At 42.4% G+C, this 22,483-nt stretch overlaps 1 protein-coding gene across 1 annotated transcript; it reads left to right on the top strand.

Annotated features, from left to right (window-relative positions):
* Positions 1–578: 578 nt before the first annotated feature.
* SPIB (Spi-B transcription factor) lies at positions 579–21,159 on the top strand. The gene is made up of 6 exons (XM_058184124.1): positions 579–691; positions 5,873–5,900; positions 6,771–6,858; positions 15,012–15,220; positions 16,557–16,704; positions 18,756–21,159. The coding sequence occupies exons 1-6, from the start codon at positions 669–671 to the stop codon at positions 19,052–19,054; spliced, it is 795 nt and encodes a 264-aa protein (XP_058040107.1). The 5' UTR covers positions 579–668; the 3' UTR covers positions 19,055–21,159.
* The last annotated feature ends 1,324 nt before the right edge of the window (positions 21,160–22,483 follow it).

Raw genomic sequence — 22,483 nt, 5'->3', positions numbered from 1 at the left:
ATCAAATTTAGCTTTTGAAATATCCCCCTCACCCAGAATCTCTTCATAACCTGGTGCCCTACAATACAATTATTTTCAATACCCATCAACATAGCAGGTGAGAGTGTCTGTGGTCCAAAGTAGCAGAAATCGAAAAAAAACGATATAGGAAAAAATAGAATTTCTGCATTGGATGGTGTGTGTGAATGTACTACTTGTGACTACATGTCTCCTAACCTTTATCTATTTGTGTGTATTTTTTCTTTCCCAAACATTTACAGTGATTACAAAAGTTTAACTGGTCTAATAAAAGTATTTTGAATTATCTAGCATGGCTAGAACGGGAAGACCTGCACGGCCACAGGCATCTCCGTCCCCGGACCTGTGTACATTAATTGATGTGGTGTGAGATCCACTATGACTATACAATTCCAACAACTACTCCCACCCACCCCCCTCTCCGCTGTAGGAGTTTATTGCGCAAGGAGCGCCGTAGGGCAGCCCCACCTATCTGGGGGAATTTTATCTGAGGTCACTCCCCTCTCGACTCGCGAATCGCAAGGCTATATAAATGGCCCCCTGCCGGCGAAAGTGCTGGCGGCACCACTGGAGAAGGCAAGTTGCGGGCGCTGAAAAAGCCTCGGCGGGCTAGCGGACTGGCACTTGCTTCCCGTCGTCGCCCCTCCAGGATGCTAGATTTGGATTACGCGCAGTGAGTGTGAAGGGAACTGGGTCGGGTGCGAGCGGAGGGACAGAGGGCAGAAGCGGACCCTGATGGGAACCGCGGATTTGAGGTGTTAGTTGTTTAAAGAAGCGTAGCATAGTGGCATTTCAGCCTGGGCAGAACGGATCCTCATGTCTCGGGTTCGCGCGTAAGAATGGACAGTGGCGCTTTCCTGAATCGCGCATCTTTCTTACTGGCCTCAGAAGCGGGCAGTTTTCCGCTTGACCGGCTCTAGCGCCTGCCAGATCTTTTCGGTGGACCTGCGTCGAGGTGCTAGAAGTGGGCGTCTGTGGAACTCGGAGGGCTCTGCCCTGCAACGCTTGCGAAACAGACAGACCGCCTGGGAAAGACAGATGCCCATCGGCAGAGGTAGCCAACTTGTGGTTTATAAGCCACTTAATCCCGAACATCCCTTTTTGGGACCCACAGAACCCCCTTTGGATCAGCGTCGCTGGAAAGAATGTTATATAGATTTAAATTAAAATGTGAGACCCTAAAAGAAGCCTATTGTACAGTTAATAACTTATGAATTTCTTACCAAAGCCAGATGCACTCACCTTACAGCCCTTAGTCTCCCCAAATATAAAGGGTGAAATGTAAAGGGTGACCCTCAGCCACATAAAGTTTGCTGACTAGAATTTCTAAACAGAATGAAGCAAAAAGTTGGGGGCCAAACTGGAAATTAGGAGGCTGTTTTCTTGCTAGAAAACAAAATGTATGCATGCATGTTAACACCGAGAAAGCAACATGTTTTTAATATCTCATAAAACAATGCCGGACTCTGTGGTCTCTTCTCAAACTCCCAAAAGCTTTAACCAAAAACTGTCTACCATTGACCTCACCATATTCCTAAAAGGACTATAAGGGGCGTGCATAAGTGCACAAAAGTGCCTACCGTTCCTGTCCTATTGTTTTCTTTCATTATATGTGCTTGTATATAATGTTGTGACAAAAATAAATTTAAAAAAATGTCAAAAGTCATAAATGAAATTAAAGAGCTAGTTAAAATCCAATTGCTGGCAGTGTTGGCATAAAGGAGGCAGACCTAATTTAACTTCTATTACACTCAATCCCATTTTTATTTAAAACATTATCTAAGCACTGTCCACAGTTTTCATTCTCTTCACACAACAACCCTGTGAAGAAGGACAGACTGAGAATCGGTGATTTGTCCATAGATTACTTGTTCATCCCTATGGTTGACCTAGGCAGGAATTTAGGCAGATCCTTCTTGATCTCAGCTCTAGGGAAAATAAAAAGATCTAAATATGATTGTAATTGTTTAGTATTTAGATGGGAAACAGCTTGCAGACCTAAGAGTTATAGGCTACACTGGAATGTAAAAAACTTCCCACAAGAAATCCCAGGGAAATCACACTCAAATTGACATCTTCATATAATCAACAGGAGTCGCTTTCATTTTGAGACATTTTTGTTCTGTCCTTCATTTCTTTAATCTTAATGCAATTTAGTGTTTCATCCAATTTCTCTTCAGTGTATAACAAAATTCATGCCAAATTCATTTTTGACTCTGTCTTTTTATGCCTGTCTTATTTGTATAGGAATATCTTGGCTGCTATTTCTCCCATTGCAGCCTTTTAGAAAATTTATTTATGCAATTGTTTTGCAAAAAATGTGTAACAGTTTTAAGTATAGAGATAACTTCATGCTTTGCCAGCTATTTTCCAAATTAGCAACCTTGCTGCTATCTTTACTCTGTCATCTCCTGTACCTGATCAGATGTTCTGTATTCTAGGTTTCTGTCCACCCCGTTCCTTTCCCCCTCTCACTTTTCTTCCTTTCCTGTTGTCTGTTATGCAAATATTGAGGCTAGCGAAGGTTGGGAAAATTAGATTTGAATATTTCCCCAGCACAAGAGAGACAATGCACAGTTGTCTTGCTTAGTAGTTCTACTCAAAAAATGCTGAGTTTTGCCCATTTCTAGCCAGAGCTGGCCCATTTTGTTGAGCTGATGTCATGATTCTTTCAATATTAATATTAATTATAGTCTTTTGTTGCCCAGAACCATGTGTGATATTAGCCTACTTGAAGCCATCCAGGGGAAATCTGGTTTTGTAGTATATAACACATTAAAAGAATATTAATAATAATAATAAAATTGCTCCAGCTGGTGAAGTTGATCTAGGTGACAGGAAACTTGACAAGTTACACCCCCCCCCCCATGGCAGTATAATCATAGCCAGAGTAAATGAAGGAATTAATAACTGTCCTTTCTCAACATCCCAAATTGGATTTCTGAGATAGCTGACCAGCTCTAGTTAATAGTGAGATAGCTTCTGCCATTACCCTCCCTATAGTAAGTGTGCAATGTAGAGCAAAGATTGTTATATTGCACAACACCAGGAAGCCCCTCCCCCCACATTCCTTATCTAGAATGAAGCCTTCCCCAACTAGATGCCCTGTGCTGAAGGTTAAAAGCAAAGCCAGCTTAACTGAACATGGTTGGGTTGCTGGAGTAAAACATCTGAAGGAGCAACTTAGGGGAAACTTATTTTTTCTTTCTCCTACATCTCTCCTTTATGAAAAAAAGCTGCTTTCTGTTTGTAGGTACAAGATGATTTATGTTCAGCCTTAGGACTCACACTTTCTCTTTTCTTTTTCTGTATCGTGGGCAGAGCCATGATACAATAATGTCACAGTAAGCGAATGGGTTGCTATTTTGGTAGGAGCTATCACCATCCTTCCCCTCCCCCCTCCTCACTTTCAGGCATTTTAACTTCAACTTCCATAATTTCTAGCTAGCATGGGTGTTGTAGTAGAATATGACAATGCTTTGCTATATCGATGTATTTATCATATTGTATTTCTATCATCAGTACAATGCAGAAATGGCTACACTCCTCCTTTTGTGTACTTTTTATAACTCCTAATGAATTATTACTCACCAAGATTCAAACAAGGCATCTTATCCCTGGGATAGGGAACAGTATCTCCTGATTCCTCCTGTGGGGCTTTTGAGACCACATCCAAAATGTACCCTAAGCTCTGGAAGGGTTATCAGCCTTCCCCTCTCTCAGGCTTCCCAGATGTGTTTGTCAGAAAAGCAACGAAGGGCTCATTTTGGAAATCATTAGAATCTTTTATATTTTATTTTATTTGTTAAATTTGTTTGCTGCCCATCTCGCCATGTGGCTATTTTAGGTGGCTTGCAACAATCCCAGTGCCTAAACTACAGCATTCCCACACTAATTGGGAATTATGAAACCTGAAGTTAAATAAATTGGAGGGACCCTTAAATTTAGGAAAATTGATTCAAAGAATAGGTTACATGGCTAAAAGTGGAGTTAAACGGTAATTAATTTCAGTTGGTAAGGAGACTCACCTAGTGATTAGAGTATATTTATGAGGTTGGAATAGAAGAGGTTTTTTTATTTTTTTTATTTTGTCACAACAGTATATGCAAACATTGACATAAAAACAACAAAACATCATATAAACATATATATAGGCTAAAATATGTATAAAATATAAAATATAGGCTAAAATATGTATATATATAAGCAAAAGTATTAATTTGATATAATGAAAGGGAGCAATAGGACAGGAACGGTAGGCACTTTTGTGTTCTTATGCATGCTCCTTATTAATTAATTAATTATTAATTAACTTATTAATTAATTACTTGAATTCATTGTTTCCAATGAATTAAAGTAATAGAAAAGGGGGAGAAAAAATAGATTCTCCCTGAACAATTGTTTTCCAATTTTACTCTGAATGAAAATTTTCTAGGATTATACTGTATAGAGTTAATTTTTCTTCCCACTGGAGGTCATATATGTGTATATGTATATCTTGCTTTCATTACTTGACTAGGTAATATCATCAATGCTAGTGAATATGGCATTTGCTTCCTGGTTATATAAAGTAATTTGTCCTGCCAGTAGTTCTTTGATGTTGGTATTATTTTCTGCTTAATTATTTGTTAATCCTTGCTTATTTGGATATTGATTGCTGGAGAGGATCTGTTCTGAACTCCCCCCCACTTAGCTTTTTTTACAGTATTGTCTATTTTGAAGTGTGTAAATATGGTTTATTTATATGTGTCTCTCTGTTGAATTATATCATTTAGGTTTTGTTCTCCTTGATTAACACCAGACTAATAATCAAGCAAAAAATAATACCCTAGTCAAAGAACAACCAAGGAGAAACCCACAACACTGGCAAGGCAAGCTATTTTCAGGGAATAGACCCCATACTCACTTGTACTGATGATATTACCTAGTGTGGTAATGAAACATCTGCAAGCAAATAACCAAACTCAAAGAGCGCCCAGAACTCCACAGTTCATCTCTTAGCTACATCTGTTCTCTTTTATTAGGACATGCATATCTTTCTTTTTTTTTTTTCACTCGAACCAAATGTCACTGTAGGAATATATAAAACACATAACTTTTTCTTCATCATGGAGCCTTACCAGACATTACTCCTTGCTATGGTGAAATAATGTCTGGCTAGCATAGTATTGCTGTGACTTTCCTCACCGTCTAATGTAGTTTGTGTTTGATGTGCTCCAAGTTTTCTCTTGACCATCATGTAGGCAACAGGTGAAAACCAAAGACAGCCCTGTTGGTTTTATTCACCAGGATGTTGTGGCAACAATGAGAGGCAGCCAGGGTTGAGTGTTTGGTGGTACACAAAACAGTGGGAAAAGGCTGCATAAATCACAATCCCCATTCTGGCAACACTATAAATTGCTAAGGAAAGGCTCCTAGGCTAATTATAGGACTGTCATACAGTATATATGTCTATTCAGTTGTAATCCCAGATCAATGTGTATAAGATTGCAGTCTCAAAATTAATCCCCTGCAGCTGAAATAGTGATAATGAAAGTTGTTAGATAGATTTATAAAATATTCTTCTAGTCAAATAAATCTTAACTGAATAATTTCCACTTTTAGTTGATTGAACAAACTTGCTTCTGAATAAGCATGGCTATGTGTAGATTTGTGAGATCTGTGGAGGAAAACCTTATGTTATCTGCCCAAACAACATCTAACAATGATATCCAGCAGAAAGTTCCTGTCATTCTGTGCCTAACTTTAGAATGCTGGCTGTTCTTGGTAATATCATGGGAACACACGATGAGAGAAATGAGTTTCGTACAGCAACCTGTATACCTGGTTACCAATTTTCTTTCTCTCTTGACAGGCCTGATGGATCCCAATATGGCTATGTGGTAAGCATGTGATTTCAAATTCTTGAATTCTGAACAGAGTTGGGAAACGTGAGACCCCTGACCTAATTTTAGGAGGTTCGAACCTCTGGTCAGGCAGGATTTGTTGTATTTTTTCTGCTAACCTGTTGGAAGGGGAGAAAGAGATGGGAGGGAAGGAAGAAGGAGGCAGAAATAAAGCAAGTTGCCAGAGACTTCACTTGTCAGGGAGAGTGGGAATGGCAGGTACAAGAAGAAAAAGAGACAGATTAGATTCACACATCATACTAAAACCATGGTTGCTTAAACATGCTTTCTCAACCAAGAGTTGTGGGTGGGAAACTTTCCATGAACAAGAGTGTTTACAAGGGAGAAGATTTTTTAAAAAAGCCAAAATGACAACCAATCGCATTGCATCTATCATCTTGAATTTATTCTCTCCCTCCCCCCAACACAAACACACACAACACACACACACACAACACACACACACACACACACACACACACACACACGGCAATGGCCAAAGAATAGCTTGAAGGAATTGGCTTGTGAAAGGAGGCCTCAATAAAAGCCACAGTTATATCAACTGAGGACATGTCTGTTATGATGTTATCACACAACGGCATTCTGTCTACTGACATTATGGCAACTGATACAAATATATGTCATATGGTTTATGTGATGACATCATCATGCACATTTTTTAACCCTCCATGGATGTGTAATGGGATGTTGGCAGAAGTCATGACTGCAGAGTTCATGGTGGGAAAAGGTCAGTCTTGAAGCAAGGATTGAATGGATTAACAAGGCAGAGTTTCTTGCCTTCCTAATGCATCTTGGGAAACATTTCAGGAGTTTATATTATAATGACAATCACACTATGTTTCTCAGTTCCCCAGCGGATTTATCAGTGATTTGGACTCTTACAAGCAAGAACCCACATTTCCTCCCTGTCTTGGAGATCCGGAGAGCTCCCCAGGTAAGATCTGTTTTAATGGTTCAGTATTTTACAGTATATTGCAGAATTGTAAAGAAAACCAATCAGTTAAAAGGCCTTGATAGAGGAGAAAACCCATCATTAAAAAGACAAAACAAAAGAAAACAAAAGTTTGAAATAAGCTTCCATGTCAATCAACCATAAGCATCTCAATTATCCTCACAAATAAATATGGTTTATAACTCTCTGACTTGCTGTTTTATATAGGACACTTTTGCCCAGCTTTGAAGAGCTCCAAGAAGCAATTCTTATCACTCACTTTTCCTTCACAGCTGCTGATGTCTCTTCTCCCCTCTTCCTTCCCTCTGCTCAGCTTTGCTCTCTTACGCAATTTAGATTTAGTCATGTAGCTAACTGCCATCTGACTTCTGGGACATTTCTGCATAGTTAACATTCATGGGAATCTGCCAGAATATATGCAATCTCATATTTGGGGGTTTTCTAGTCTCAGGAAGGTGGAAAGTGCCTAGGCATTGTGAGAGATCAGTCTTATGGTAGCCTCTTGTCGTAGATAGTACTCAGGACCTGAACTTGCTAAATAGGACTTGCTAAATAGTGGGCCTGTAAATTTGTCCTTTGTTCTCTGAGAGCTGTACTTAGGAGCCCCCCCCCCATTTTATTCCCACAACAACGCCCCTATGAGGTAGAGGGAACTGAAAGGGAATGATTGATTCCCTTTGATGATTGACATTTCAGCAGTGAGCTCTCCAGTCAAGTGGGTATTTGCCTGGGTCTTGCTGTTCAAATTCAACACTTTAACCATTGCTTGGCATTGCCAGTTTGGCGTAGCGTGAAGTGGCTGGCCTAGAAACTGGGAGACTGAGTTCTAGGTCTCCCTTAGGCATGAAGGCCAGCTGGATGGGTGACATTGAGCCAGGGAAGTGGTTGTGGGAACACAGGAAGCAGGAATACTTGGTATATTCTCTGTATACCAAATCTAACAATCTAATAATAATGTAACTATTATTACTCCTCAATAACAACATAAGTCTTGTTAATCTCAGGCCAAGGGAACACTTAGATGACTTTATTTGCGTTGTGGGCTGAGAAAGTGAATGGCCATTTCTGTACTGTTGCCGAAAAAGCAGCATGATCAGATTCCACATTGACACCAGGACTTAATGTCAACTGAAAACAGCCTTTACTTACCTTGATTGAGCCTATTGTGGCCCACTGAATGGCTGAACAAATGACTGTTTTGCTGAGTTCACCCAGCAGGCATAGCCTTGTGGAAGCTACAACAAATAATCTTACAGGACCAGGGTAGGAAGTGCCTTCAGTTTAACATAACGTTTTACTGAAAGACTACTTTTTATCCTCATTTGCTACAGTCTGCAATTGTTGGAAGGGCTCTTCGCATCTTTCTTGGAAGGGGGAAATGACCTTTCTTTCTTCAGTAGGTAATACATGTATTTCCTTCCTGGCAAATGTGAATGGAAATGTGGATGTTCATTCTATGAACATGTATGTAGTAGGTCTATATGCTAGCAAATAACATTCCTGATGAGTGACATCTTCCTTACTGTTTCTACTTTGGTCTTGTTTTAGCAAGTTCATCAAAACCACACTTCTTATGTAGCTTGAAAAATGTAAGTGCATGGGGTTATTTTAAGCATGCACCATATTTTTCATTGGAAGTTATAATCAATAACAAACAACATAAGAATTATATTAGTAGGAAGTCAAAGGGAAATGGAAAATCGCAGTTTGTCTGATAGAAGAGATTCAAAGTCTCAAGTAGAATTTGCAACAAAACATTGAACTGAAAAATATTCTAGTTTGATGTCCTACCTAATCAGCCAGCAAGCCTCTTTTGAAATGCTTTATAAGCATTTTCCCCTATTACATCTACTATTTCATGTCATTACATCTACTATTTCATCCTTCAGCTTTGGGATGGATCGGGATGGATTGGATCAAAATTGGGTAGATCCAGGCGAGAGGTTCGAGACTCGTCTTGTTGAGACTGTTTGGGATAGTTTTGACCCTGTGACTCCCGAGGACATGGACAGGTTGCTAGGGAAGTTGAATGCCACCACATGTTTACTGGACCCGTGCCCCTCCTGGTTGGTGCTGGCCACGCAGGAGGTGACACGAGGCTGGCTCCGGGGGATTATTTATTTATTTATTTATTTATTTATTTATTTATTTATTTATTTATTTATTTATTTATTTATTTAATCAAATTTGTATACCGCCCTATCTCCCGAAGGACTCAGGGCGGTTCACAGGCCAATAAAAAACATATAAATACAGATTAAGATCACAATTAAAAAACTTATTCTAAAGCCAAATTAATTAAAATGATATAAATACTAAAACCAATTAAAATCAATATAAATTTAAAACCTAGTCCAGTCCTGCGCAAATGAATAAATATGTTTTAAGCTCGCGGCGGAAGGTTCAGAGGTCCGGAAGTTGACGAAGTCCTGGGGAGTTCGTTCAGAGTGTGGGAGCCCCACAGAGAAGGCCCTTCCCCTGGGTGTCGCCAGACGACACTGCCTAGCTGACGGCACCCTGAGGAGTCCCTCTCTGTGAGAGCGCACGGGTCGGTGAGAGGTATTCGGTAGCAGTAGGCGGTCCCGTAAGTAACCCGGCCCTATGCCATGGAGCGCTTTAAAGATGGTTACCAAAACCTTGAAGCGCACCCGGAAGGCCACAGGTAGCCAGTGCAGTCTGCGCAGGATAGGTGTCACGCGGGAGCCACGGGGGGCTCCCTCTATCACCCGCGCAGCCGCATTCTGAACTAACTGCAGTCTCCGGATGCCCTTCAAGGGGAGCCCCATGTAGAGAGCATTGCAGTAATCCAGGCGAGATGTCACGAGGGCGTGAGTGACCGTGCATAGGGCATCCCGGTCTAGAAAGGGGCGCAACTGGCACACCAGGCGAACCTGGTAAAAAGCTCTCCTGGAGACGGCCGTCAAATGATCTTCAAAAGACAGCCGTTCATCCAGGAGGACGCCCAAGTTGCGCACCCTCTCCATCGGGGCCAATGACACTCGCCTCCGACAGTCAGCCGTGGACTCAGCTGACTGTACCGGGATGCCGGCATCCACAGCCACTCTGTCTTGGAGGGATTGAGCTTGAGCCTGTTTCTCCCCATCCAGACCCGTACGGCTTCCAGACACCGGGACAGCACTTCGATAGCTTCGTTGGGGTGGCCCGGTGTGGAAAAGTACAGCTGGGTGTCATCCGCGTACAGCTGGTACCTCACATCGAAGCCACTGATGATCTCACCCAGCGGCTTCATATAGATGTTGAACAGAAGGGGCGAGAGAATCGACCCCTGCGGCACCCCACAAGTGAGGCGCCTCAGAGCCGACCTCTGCCCCCCCGTCAACACCGTCTGCGACTGATCGGAGAGATAGGAGGAGAACCACCGATAAACGGTGCCTCCCACTCCCAACCCCTCCAACCGGCGCAGCAGGATACCATGGTCGATGGTATCAAAAGCCGCTGAGAGGTCTAATAGGACCAGGGCAGAGGAACAACCCCTATCCCTGGCCCTCCAGAGATCATCCACCAACGCGACCAAAGCCGTCTCCGTGCTGTAACCGGGCCGGAAACCGGACTGGAACGGGTCTAGATAGACAGTTTCATCCAGGTGTAAGGGAAACTGATATGCCACCATACTCTCTACAACCTTCGCCGCGAAGCGAAGGTTGGAGACCGGACGATAATTACCTAAAACAGCCGGGTCCAAGGCAGGCTTCTTGAGGAGGGGTCTCACCACCGCCTCTTTCAAGGCGGCCGGGAAGACTCCCTCCACCAAAGAAGCACTCGTAATTGCCTGGAGCCAGCCTCGTGTCACCTCCTGAGTGGCCAGCACCAACCAGGAGGGGCACGGGTCCAGTAAACATGTGGTGGCATTCAACCTACCCAACAACCTGTCCATGTCCTCGGGAGCCACAGGGTCAAACTCATCCCATACAATGTCACCAAGACCACCCTCAGACACCTCCCCTGAGTCACCGCAATTTTGGTCCAGACCGTCCCGAAGCTGAACGATTTTATCGTATAGATAACCGTTAAACTCCTCAGCACGTCCCTGTAACGGGTCATCCCGCTCCCCCTGATGAAGGAGGGAATGGGTCACCCGAAACAGGGCGGCTGGGCGGTTATCTGCCGACGCAATGAGGGAGGAGGCGTAGCAACGCCTCGCTTCCCTCAATGCCACTAGGTAAGTCCTATTATAGGACTTCACTAGTGTCCGATCAGCCTCCGAACGGCTAGACCTCCAGGAACTCTCTAGGCATCTTCTCCGGCGCTTCATCCCCCTCAGGGGGATTACAAATGCTTCTTTGCGGGAGGGGGTCTTTCCTGCTGCCTTGAAAGAGGTGGTGGTGAGACCCCTCCTCAAGAAGTCTTCCCTGGACCCAGCTGTTTTAGGAAATTATCGTCCAGTCTCCAACCTTCGCTTTACGACGAAGGTTGTAGAGAGTGCGGTGGCACGTCAATTACCCCAGTACCTGGATGAAACTGTCTATCTAGACCCGTTCCAGTCCGGCTTTCGACCCGGATACAGTACGGAGATGGCTTTGGTCGCGTTGGTTGATGATCTCTGGAGGGCCAGGGACAAGGGTTACTCCTCTGCCCTGGTCCTATTAGATCTCTCAGCGGCTTTTGATACCATCGACCATGGTATCCTGCTGCGCCGGCTGGGGAGTTTGGGAGTGGGAGGCACCACCTATCGGTGGTTCTCCTCCTATCTCTCTGACCGGACGCAGACAGTGTTGGCAGGGGGGCAGAGATTGACCCCGAGGTGCCTCATGTGTGGGGTGCCGCAGGGGCCGATTCTCTCCCCTCTCCTGTTCAACATCGATATGAAGCCGCTGGGTGAGATCATCAGTGGTTTTGGGGTGAGGTACCAACTGTACGCTGATGATACGCAGCTGTACTTTTTCACCCCAGGCCACCCCAACGAAGCTGTCGAAGTACTGTCCCGGTGTCTAGAAGCCGTACGGGTCTGGATGGGGAGGAACAGGCTCAAGCTTAATCCCTCCAAGACGGAGTGGCTGTGGATGCCGGCACCCTGGTACAGTGAGCTGCAGCCGCGGCTGACTGTTGGGGGTGAGTCATTGGCCCCGATGGAAAGGGTGCGCAACTTGGGTGTTCTCCTGGATGGGTGGTTGTCTTTTGAAGATCACTTGACGACTGTCTCCAGGAGAGCTTTTTATCAGGTTCGCCTGATTCGCCAGTTGCGCCCCTTCCTGGACCGGGATGCCCTATGCACGGTCACTCATGCTCTCGTCACTTCTCGCCTGGACTACTGCAATGCTCTCTACATGGGGATCCCCTTGAAGAGTACCCGGAGGCTTCAGTTGGTCCAGAATGCGGCTGCGCGGGTGATAGAGGGAACCACTCATGGCTCCCATATAACACCTATCCTGGGCAGGCTGCACTGGCTGCCTGTGGTCTTCCAGGTGCACTTCAAGGTGCTGGTTACCACCTTTAAAGCGCTCTATGGCTTAGGACCGGGGTATTTATGGTATCGCCTTCTGCCACCATTTGCTTCCCACCGACCCGTGCGCTCCCACAGAGAGGGTCTCCTCAGGGTGCCATCTGCCAAACAATGTCGGCTGGCGGCCCTCAGGGGGAGGGCCTTCTCTGTGGGGGCTCCTTCCCTCTGGAATGAACTTCCCCCAGGACTTTGTCAACTCCCTGATCTCCGGACCTTCCGCCGCGAGCTGAAGACGTATCTATTCTTCCGCGCTGGACTGGCATAAAATTAGTTTTACTATTTGTATTTTAATTGGGGTTTTATGGTTTTATTTTAATTATGGGCCAAATTTAATAAGTTTTTTATCATTGCTTTTATTGTATTGTAATTATTTATTGTTGATTTTACTTGGCTGTGAACCGCCCTGAGTCCTTCGGGAGAAGGGCGGTATACAAATTAAATTATTATTATTACTATTATTACTATTATTACTATTATTACTATTATTATTGTTGTTGTTGTTGTTGTTGTTGTTGTTGTTGTTGTTATTATTATTATTATTATTATTATTATTATTATTATTATTATTATTATTATTATTATGTACTGCATACTATCCCCACTGAAGATGTTCAGTCTTTATCAGTTGAAGGAGGGAATTATCCCTTTAGTGTATGTATGTATGTATGTATGTATGTATGTATGTATGTGTGTATATGTGTATATGTATATACGTGTATTATGTGTGTGTGTGTGTGTGTGCGCGCACACACACACACACACGCTTCTGTGCCCCTTGCACAGGTCACAGGGAAATATCTAAAGATAGTTCTTGTTTGAAAATAGATGCTACTAGTTAGTCTGATTAGAGATTCAATCTTTGAAAACTGATTTTGCTATAGCATAGGAGTTAAGCATGTTCTTCATTCTGCTGAATGAAACAGATTTTTAAAAACCCACCTTCTGAGCTGTTCAGTGAGCCCATTAATGCCTTATCAGATTTTGCTGCCAGGCAGGGAGAAGCAAAACTGCAAATATGCATTAGGGTTCAGCTTGCTATTCCTAGGCAAATTCAATGTGGCAGATACTTGCACAGACCCTACTTTACAGCTGCCCAGCACAGTGAGCTCTTTGTAGTCAGCTCTGAGCATCATCCACTCCTTGTACCTGAGGGAACCAAGTGGGCGATGGAGTCATTCTCCTAGGGTAGGGGAAAAAGAAGCATTGTGTAGGCCTCCTCCCCATAGAAAACCTCATCTCTCAAGGGCAGAATCACATTTCCAAGCAAGTAGTGAACATGAGTGCAAAAGATACATCGGGTCTTCTTTGTCCCGCCCCACAAGAATCCCCTCCAGCCTTATAAGCAAAAGAAAACAGGGCGTCACATGAAACAATCTTAAAGGGAAGCCCTCAGATAGTACAATTTGAAGTTACAACTGCACTCAGAAAGTGACTTGTGTCTATTTTTCACATTTAGAACTGTTACTGCATCCCCATGATCACATGATCTAAATTAGGATGCTTGGCAATTGGTTCATATTTATGACAGTTGTTGTGTCTCTTTTTGACAAGGAAAGTCAATGAGGAAGTCCATTTCACTTCACAACCGTGTTACTAACTTAACAACTGCACTGACTCATTTAACAACTGTGGCAAGAAAGATTGTAAAGTGGAGCAAAACTCACTTAACAACTATCTTGCTTAGCAACAGAAATTTTGGGCTCAATTGTGGTTGTAACTCAAGGACTGTCTGTAACTGATCTGTGATTTTATTTTATTTACTTGATTTCTGATACTACCAAGAAGCTAGAAGCTTACCATTGAAAGCTACCTGTGATAGGGAATGTAGGAAACCCATCAAGAATGGTAGACTAAGGATTCAGCAGTTGTATTACATGATTGCAATTCTGGTAGTTGGCAACTGGTGACTGGAAATTGCAAACCTTCCTAGCCTTTACAAGCAAAGTCAATTTGGAAAGTTGAATTTGCTTAACAACCATGTTAATTGCTTGATTCTACTAATGACCACAGTAAAAATGGTCATAAAATCAGATCTGGTTACATGATGACTCATTTAGTGATTAGATTGCTTAGCAACTGAAATTCCAATGCCAATTGTGTTGTAAGTCGAAGATTACCATTAAATACAAAACAAGAGCAGGTGAAAGAGCAGATGAGGCTCAACTGATTTCCAGTAGATGTGCAGGATTGTTTGTTTGGCTTATTGATTTATTTTAAGCATTTTTGTGGCTGTCCAGTTCAAACCAGGTGACATAGGGCAGCATACAAAAACCAATAGAAAAAATACAAAAACAAGCATATATAACCAAAAACAAATAAACAATTAAATGGTGAACAGAAGCTAAAATTTATTATAACTCACCAAATGGGAACTCTGCTCAACCTGAACTAAGTGTCCATGGAAAAAACAACTTCTAAAGATATGAAAGACAGGATTCAGTGATTATTCCAGTATATGGTGGAGAGAAAGTGGTAATAGCCACTTCTTTTCAATACACTTCATCTTCCTCTCTGGATGGTAGATCCTGCTTGCAATGCATGTTCAAAGGAAACACCTACTAACCTGATGTTTGTGCTAATGACTTTGGATTACTTTTTAATAGGATGCTCTTCAACAGTGACCTTCTCTAGGTCTCTTGGATCCTTCTTTTTGACCTAGGATCTTGCCTTACAGAGTCTTGTATGAACTGGCTAGAGATGCAAGAACCTGGATATGAACCCTTCGAGATAGGACACCTGGCTCAACTGCAGAATGTCCAAGTCTCCTACCCGCCTGGCACTTACCCTCAAGCACAACTCTCTTTAGAACCAATCTACAACCATGAGGGAATGATGCCTGCCCAGAATTCAGCTATGGTATTCAAGGACGAATACAACACTGAGGTAATGGGCAGAACCTTGGGGTCTAGGAAGGGAGACAGAACTTGGGTCCCTGAGATATTCCTGGGAAGACCATGACCCTTTCCTATAGAATTATTTCCAGACGTAGCATGTCTTGATTTCCTAGCTAGCATGCCTTTTGCTAATGACTTATGATCACAGTAGGACCAGAATTTCAATTGCTAAATAAGGCCGTTGATAAATGAATCACACTTTATTTATACCTTTTTTTGCTACAGTTGTCAAGTGGATCACTATAGTTGTTAAGTTAATCATGCCATCATTTAGTGAATCCAGCTTTCCCCATTGACTTTGCTTGACAGAAGCTGGCTGGGAAAGTTGCAAATTGAGATCCAGGATGCTCCAACTGTCATAAGTACATGCCAGTTGCCAAGTGCCTGAATTTTGATCACTTGGTCATGGGGAAGCTACAGTATAATGGTCATAAGTATGAGAGCTGGTCATAAGTCATTTTTTCGGTGCCATTGTAACTTTGAAGGCCTCTAAACAAATAGTTATAAGTTGAGGACTACCTGTACTGGTTGGTTAAGTAAGGAAGATGAAATCCCTAACCCTTGAGTTTTCAGATAAGAAAATAGGGTCAGTTGATAAAAAAAAATACTGTTGAAATTTACCTGTTCTAGATGGGGGAATGAAGTAGGAGCATTACTTGCATTGTGATCTGTATTTTGCAGTTTTCCCTTTGCCAGTCATTGGTCAAATAGGCTATGGGAGACCCACATTTTTAATAAAGCAGAACAGCATTCGGAGAATGATATCTCTCCTCAACACCACTGCCCTGATCAAATTGGTGGACTTTCCCTATTTTCTCTCCTGACATTTCATTTCACTTCGCCATCTCATTTCACTGATGGATTGATTTGATATCATTCATATTTGGGGTGGGGTATAAATGATATAAGATAAATATATGTAAAATGGCAGGAGATTGAGTTTTCTGCATGGCGTAATCTTTGGACTTTAGAAAGCTATAAAGAAATGTGGTTAACAAAATATGGCAGAATATTCTAATTTAAGATTGAATCAGCCTAAAAGGAAGACCTTCTGGCAGTACACATGGTTTTAGAGATTATCTTTTGGGCAGGAAGTGTGAGAAAAATAACCTATTTCCTATCCTCCAAAAATATTTCTCTGCTCTGCTATGTGATATTAAAAGGTTCAGGTTATAAAGCTATCTTTCACATAAGAGGAACAGACCAACTGGAGAGCCATTTAACTTTTGTAATCATCTATGTAATCCAGTTCGGTTCTTACTTTTGAGACAGGGAACTGTTATTTAACTGTTTCATTCCATTAAATTGTCATTTGATCTCTACAGATCTATCTGCCATATGAACAATATTCTACTCCAAGGGAAATATGTAGCCCATTGTCAGAAGAGGGGGAATTTCACAAGGATGGCCGGAATCTGGAAGTATCTTCTGAGAGTGATTTGGATGAGAATCTCTTGTCTAGGTTTGATTCTGGTGAGTGGAGAGTAAGAATCCTAACTCAGAAAGTAGATAAAGCCTCCACAGACAATACAGGGCCCACAGTATTGATCTGCAAGTTAATAAAGCATGTTGCAAGCACAAACAAGAAGTCAATCCACAACAGATAATTTAGGCACATGATCCCTGAACAGAGGTGTTATCCACACACTGCCATTTGGCAGGTGAATTAGATTCCACTTCCTTCTTTCCCAACACATAGTGCCCAATAGATGTGGCCCAGACATCAGAATGAGGGAATGTAGCTTGCTCACTAAATTTCAGAAAGGATAATATGTGGGCTAGATTGAGAAATTGAAAAGCATTTCAGACACATGCTGGAGCATGCTAAGAAAATGCATGTCTACAATTAAAAGGAATTGAGTTTGGTGTCTATGGAGATTTTCAGTCATCCAGGTCATGGCTGTCCCAAAGGTGCTTTTTCAAAAGGCAACTGGACTTCGTTTTTTCTTGATGAGAAGCAAAACGTCTTCAAGGAAAAATGTAGTCCAGTTGCATTTTGAAAAAGCACTTTTGTGACAACCATGACCTGGATCAGTGATTCCCAAACTGTGAGCCGCGGCTCCCCAGGGAGCCGCGCTATCGTCATGGGGGCGCCGCGGAATATCTGCGCCCGCTGGGTCCGGCGCTGATGCGCCATTTCTGGGGCGTCTGGTGCGCATGCGCAGTTGCAGGTCGGATTTCCGGGGAGCCGCGGGCGCGTCTGGTGCGCATGCGCAGTTGCAGGTCAGATTTCCGGGGGAGCCGCGGGCGAAAAAGATTGGGAACCTCTGACCTGGATGATTGAAAATCACCATAGACATCAAGGTCAATTCCTCTTTAGACATGCTGTTTTCTTAGCAGTGCTCCTGTAGGACAATTGAGCTTTGTATATCTTTTAATGTTTATCAACTGTCTCATTTAGTGACTGTTTGAAGTTGAGATGGTGATAAAAAAGTAATTTTATGATCAGTTCTTGCATTTATGACTATCTCAAATTCCTAAAGCAAAGGAAAGTTGAGATTGTAAGCACAATCCCTGTTTCACTTAGCAACCACTTTGCTTACTGACTGAGTTGCCAAGTTGCTAAGGACTTCCTTTATCAGGATATGATATTAAGAACCTGTAAGTTCCTGCCATCTCAAGGAAGTTGATTATGATTCCACAAAATACCTTAATTATTAATTCTTGTTTTGCCTGCTTATGTCTTAGATGTACATATATGTGGGGATTCCTTTCTTAACACTCTCACCCCACCCCACCTCACCCCAATCTTAGAATCAGTTCTATGTTCATCTTGAAGCAGGTGGTTCTCCTTTTTTATCATGATAGAGTTAACTTTTGGTCTTCAGTATATAATTTATAGTGAGGATTCGTCAGCCATCATTCTTATTTATACTATTATGCCATGGAGTTAGCATGATGTCAAAGGTGCTATTTGGGGAAATTAGGTCCATATTAATATTATGCAAATAGATCTTGTTCCTGTTTGACCTCTCTAGAATAGCCTATAAAACAAGCTATGGTTGCTTTGCATTAGTTGAGTGGAAGAAATCCTGTGATATGATGCTGGAACCCTATCTATTCCCAGCCTTGATGACTGTTTCTATTTTCTGAATGAGGAAGGTTAGGATCATTGTTCATCTGGATAACAAAACAAGCATCAGTGTGAATCTCCATTGCTTGGGAGAATTCTCTTAGAACTGAATGGTGAAATGTCAGGATTGTGATCTTCCCCCACCCTCCACAAGAAGTCCCCTCCCCATAGTATCCTAACTCTTGGAGGTAATCCAGAAAGAGATTTTACTTTAATTTGCAATCAGAGAGTCATGCAGACAAATATTAAATTTGTCTCAGAGATGTTTATCCCTCGTGACATGCTGAAAAGCTCTCTCTTTCAGGCCTCTGCCAACCTTGAAAACAAGGGAGGCTGCAGTCATGACCATCTAATTCCTTTCCTCCTTGGTGGGAAGTCCTTTCCCCTGAACAGCAGATGGTGGGGGGCATCTGACACATCTGCCCATCCCGATTTTTGGTCTCTTCTGCAGGCTGTCGCCGGAAACTCCGCCTCTACCAGTTTTTGCTGGAGCTCCTTGAAGGTGGTGACATGAAAGAATGTGTGTGGTGGGTGCAACGTGATGCGGGCATCTTCCAGTTCTCTTCAAAGCACAAGGAGCTTCTGGCACACCGTTGGGGCCAACAGAAAGGCAATCGCAAGAAAATGACCTACCAAAAAATGGCCCGAGCTCTGCGCAACTATGGCAAAACAGGCGAGATCCGCAAGGTGAAGAAGAAGCTCACGTACCAATTTGGGACCTCACTGCTGAGCCCATCACCTTCTTCCTAAAGCCCTCAGGACCCCTGGGCCAGAATAGCCTCCAATGAAATGCTTCCTTTGTTGGCTTTCTTGAAAACTCTAATTGGGCATTTGCCAGCATGGCTGTATTAGAGAACCTGCCAGATGCTTTGCACTAAGCAAGGAGGGTGGATCTGAAGGCAATGAGGGCTTTTATTGGGTGGGGGTGGGGGTTCTGCACTTTAAGGGAAGGTTTATGAATCAGAACTTGGAAGGTTTCCTTTTTGCGATGGGAAAATGAGGTACAGCTGAAATGCATGAGGCTGGGATTCCTGGATTGATCTTTCCTGGATGGTTTGAGAATTAGAGTTCATATCAACTCTTGGGGATCCTTGGTGGAATGAAAAAGAGATGAGACAGCAGCAGAGCTGCTAAATTATTTTTGAGTATGGCCTTAATGGATTTATGGCTCCTCCCTAAAATATTAGTGGTGTCTCCCTACAATTGCACAGGACTTAATCCAATGCTTATCTTATTCTCTTGCCATTACATGCCTTACTGTTTCATCAACATGAATGACCTCTGGAGCAAGTAGGAAAATTGTGCAGAGCATAGTTCTGGAACTCTTTCCAATCTCTTAATAGCTACTCCACTCATATGATCAGGAAGTAAGAGTGGACGAATCAGCCACTGTCTGAGCTGCTGCCCAGATTCAACCCATTTTTTATCTTTCTTTTGCCAGCTTCCTTCCTCATACCAAATTTGGTTCTGTTCAGTTTCCAGAGAATAATCTAGAAAGACAGTTGGTTAGAATCCTTTAAAACACCTAGACAGTTTCTTTAAGTAACAAACAATTGGTAAAGAGAGGCATCATCCCACAAGTGCTGGTCTGAAAAAGTACCCATCTCTTGTACTTAGACCCCACAAATACTCTGGAAGCAAACCAAAGGCAGATATGCAGTTTTGGATTTATATGAATTCTCTGGGTTAATATGACCCTCTATGGTAGTTCCACAAAAGCAGTTTGAAAACAACTCCAAACACTTTTGCAATGTTGACAATGTCAGAGAACTGCGCTAATTAGTTTCCAATTCATCACTGGTATAAGTAGTCCTTGGCTAATGACAACAATTAGGTCTGGAGTCGCTAAGTAAAGCAGTTTCTATTGTTCAGCAAAGACCATGTGAGTTGTTGAACAATAACCTCATGTGACCACAACTTCTGACTTCCTGCCAGCTTCATTACTTAATTTACTTGTAAGTAGTCGGTAGAGAACTTTGGAAATCATGATCACATGACTGTGGGGATACTGTGATCTTTACAGACTACTATAAGTTTATACTACTATACAGTAGTATAGTAGTATACTACTATACTACTTTACAGACTACTATAAGTTGTTCAGCCCTGTCCCAAGCTTGAATGTTCTCTGAACCAATGGTCATAACCCGAGGAACATCTGAACCTTGACTTTGATAACTTTGTACCCCCCTCTCGGTCTTTTCAGTTTCTTCTTTCAGCAAGAAATAATTTATGGGTTGCCAGTTTCCCTTTCTGTACTTGAAATACAGTAAATGGATATTTGTTGCTTGGAGGAAGTTACTTCTCTCTGAATGTTGAAGTCCGTGCACCTTAAAATTGCCAAGGTTGAAAATTAGTGCTATAGGGTCAGCAAATTTTGGATCAGGGCAATGATCTTTACTTCTGGTTCATCTGTTGGTAGAAGCAATCACTTACAAATTGCTTCTAAAGCCTGGGAAATGGAAACAGTGGGGATGTGGAAATGGCCTGATTTAGAATCATTTGAGCATCATGGTGGGAAGGAAGCAGATTATTCATGTCCGTGAGACTTTCTATTAGTCTTTCCTCTTGGGAGCCAAGACAGATTCACCACTTTTGATAAGTCATGTTTTGTTTAGCCACAGTTTGCTGTCTTAACTAAAATTGGTTGTGTAACCAAATTACTGTGGTTTGTTGAGTTACAGCTAATGAAGTTGTGCAACTCCAGTTTTGTGGGCTGGCCTTTTGTAACTGGAGGAAACACAAGATGAGGCCCATAGGGCTTGGATCTAACAACAGTCAGGATAAACATGAGGAAGCTTTCAGGAGGGAGGGATATAATAGATCTTCAAATAGTAGAAAAAAGATAATATTGATGGGGGGGGCAGCAGCAGATTGGGGGGGGGATTCAAATCTCTGGCCCAGGACTTGAGTGTGTAATAGATTCAAATGTTTATTTAATACTATAGAGTGGGAAGTTTTTGGTTAAAATCTGATTATTTTTAAAATGGATATCTTTTGTACATATTTTGGAAATTGCTAATAAATGTTTACAACAACAGTGAATTTAGTTACAGCTGAATTATTTTATAGTCATTCAAACACTGGGAGGAAGGATGCTGGTGGGTGAAGCTCTTTGCACTTTGAAGTAGCCTTTCTCCATATTTTAGCCAGACAGAAGGAAGAGCATGAAAGAATGATCAGACTGGGGCATTTATGTATGTAAGGAGGGGGGGGGGAAACTAATCAGGGTGGTGGTAGGGATCATGTAATTTCTTGTTTATGCAAGGGGACAGAACAGAACAGAACAGAAGAGTTGGAAGGAACCTTGGAGGTCTTCTAGTCCAACCCCCTGCTTAGGCAGGAAACCCCACACCACTTCAGACAAATAATTATCCAACATCTTCTTAAAAATTTCCAGTGTTGGAGCATTCACAACTTCTGGAGGTAAGTTGTTCCACTGATTAATTGTTCTAACTGTCAGGAAATTTCTCTTTAGTTCTAGGTTGCTTCTCTCCTTGATTAGTTTCCACCCATTGCTTCTTGTCCTGTGCTCAGGTGCTCAGCTTGACTCCCTCTTCTTTATGGCAGCCCCTCAGATACTGAAACACTGCTATCTTGTCACCCCTAGACTTTCTTCTCATTAAACTAGACATACTCAATTACAGCTGCCATTCTTTATAAGTTTTAGCCTCCAGTCCCCTAATCGTCTTTATTGCAAGGATAGGGTCAGGATATTCATCATGTGGTTCTGACTACTATGTTGTATTTCTTGAGCCCGCCCTGCAAATCCTCTTGGATGGCAAATTTGAACAATTTATTTTACCTTTCCCCTGTTTTATTTAATCTACCTCTGTAAATCCCAGAATCTGTCTGAGATGGCTCCATCTGCATTTTGGAAATCTAGGGAAAATATTTTTGATTTTAATACAACACTAGCACTTAGACTTATATACCGCTTTATAGTGCTTTACAGCCCTGTCTAAGCAGTTTTACAGAGTCAGCTTATTGCCCCCAACAATCTGGATCCTCATTTTACCCCCTTAGAATGATGGAAGGATGAGCCAACCTTGAGCCAATTTGAACTGCCAAATTGAGGCAGCCGATAATCAGCAGAAGTGGTTTGCAGTTCAGCACTCTAACCACTGCTGTCACCGAAGGATATAGCATTCTTCAAAACCAAATGAGTTTAAACCACAA

Source organism: Ahaetulla prasina, chromosome 4 (genome assembly GCF_028640845.1).
Source record: "Ahaetulla prasina isolate Xishuangbanna chromosome 4, ASM2864084v1, whole genome shotgun sequence".
NCBI classification, from domain to species: Eukaryota; Metazoa; Chordata; class Lepidosauria; order Squamata; family Colubridae; genus Ahaetulla; species Ahaetulla prasina.
The sequence above is the reverse complement of the archived record's forward strand: the minus strand, read 5'-3'. Positions and strand labels throughout refer to the sequence as shown.

Coding starts and splice junctions, on each gene's coding strand:
- SPIB (XM_058184124.1), top strand. CDS start 669: ATGCTAGATTTGGATTACGCGCA. Junction 692..5,872: donor CTAGATTTGGATTACGCGCA/GTGAGTGTGAAG, acceptor CTCTCTTGACAG/GCCTGATGGATCCCAATATG. Junction 16,705..18,755: donor CTTGTCTAGGTTTGATTCTG/GTGAGTGGAGAG, acceptor TCTCTTCTGCAG/GCTGTCGCCGGAAACTCCGC.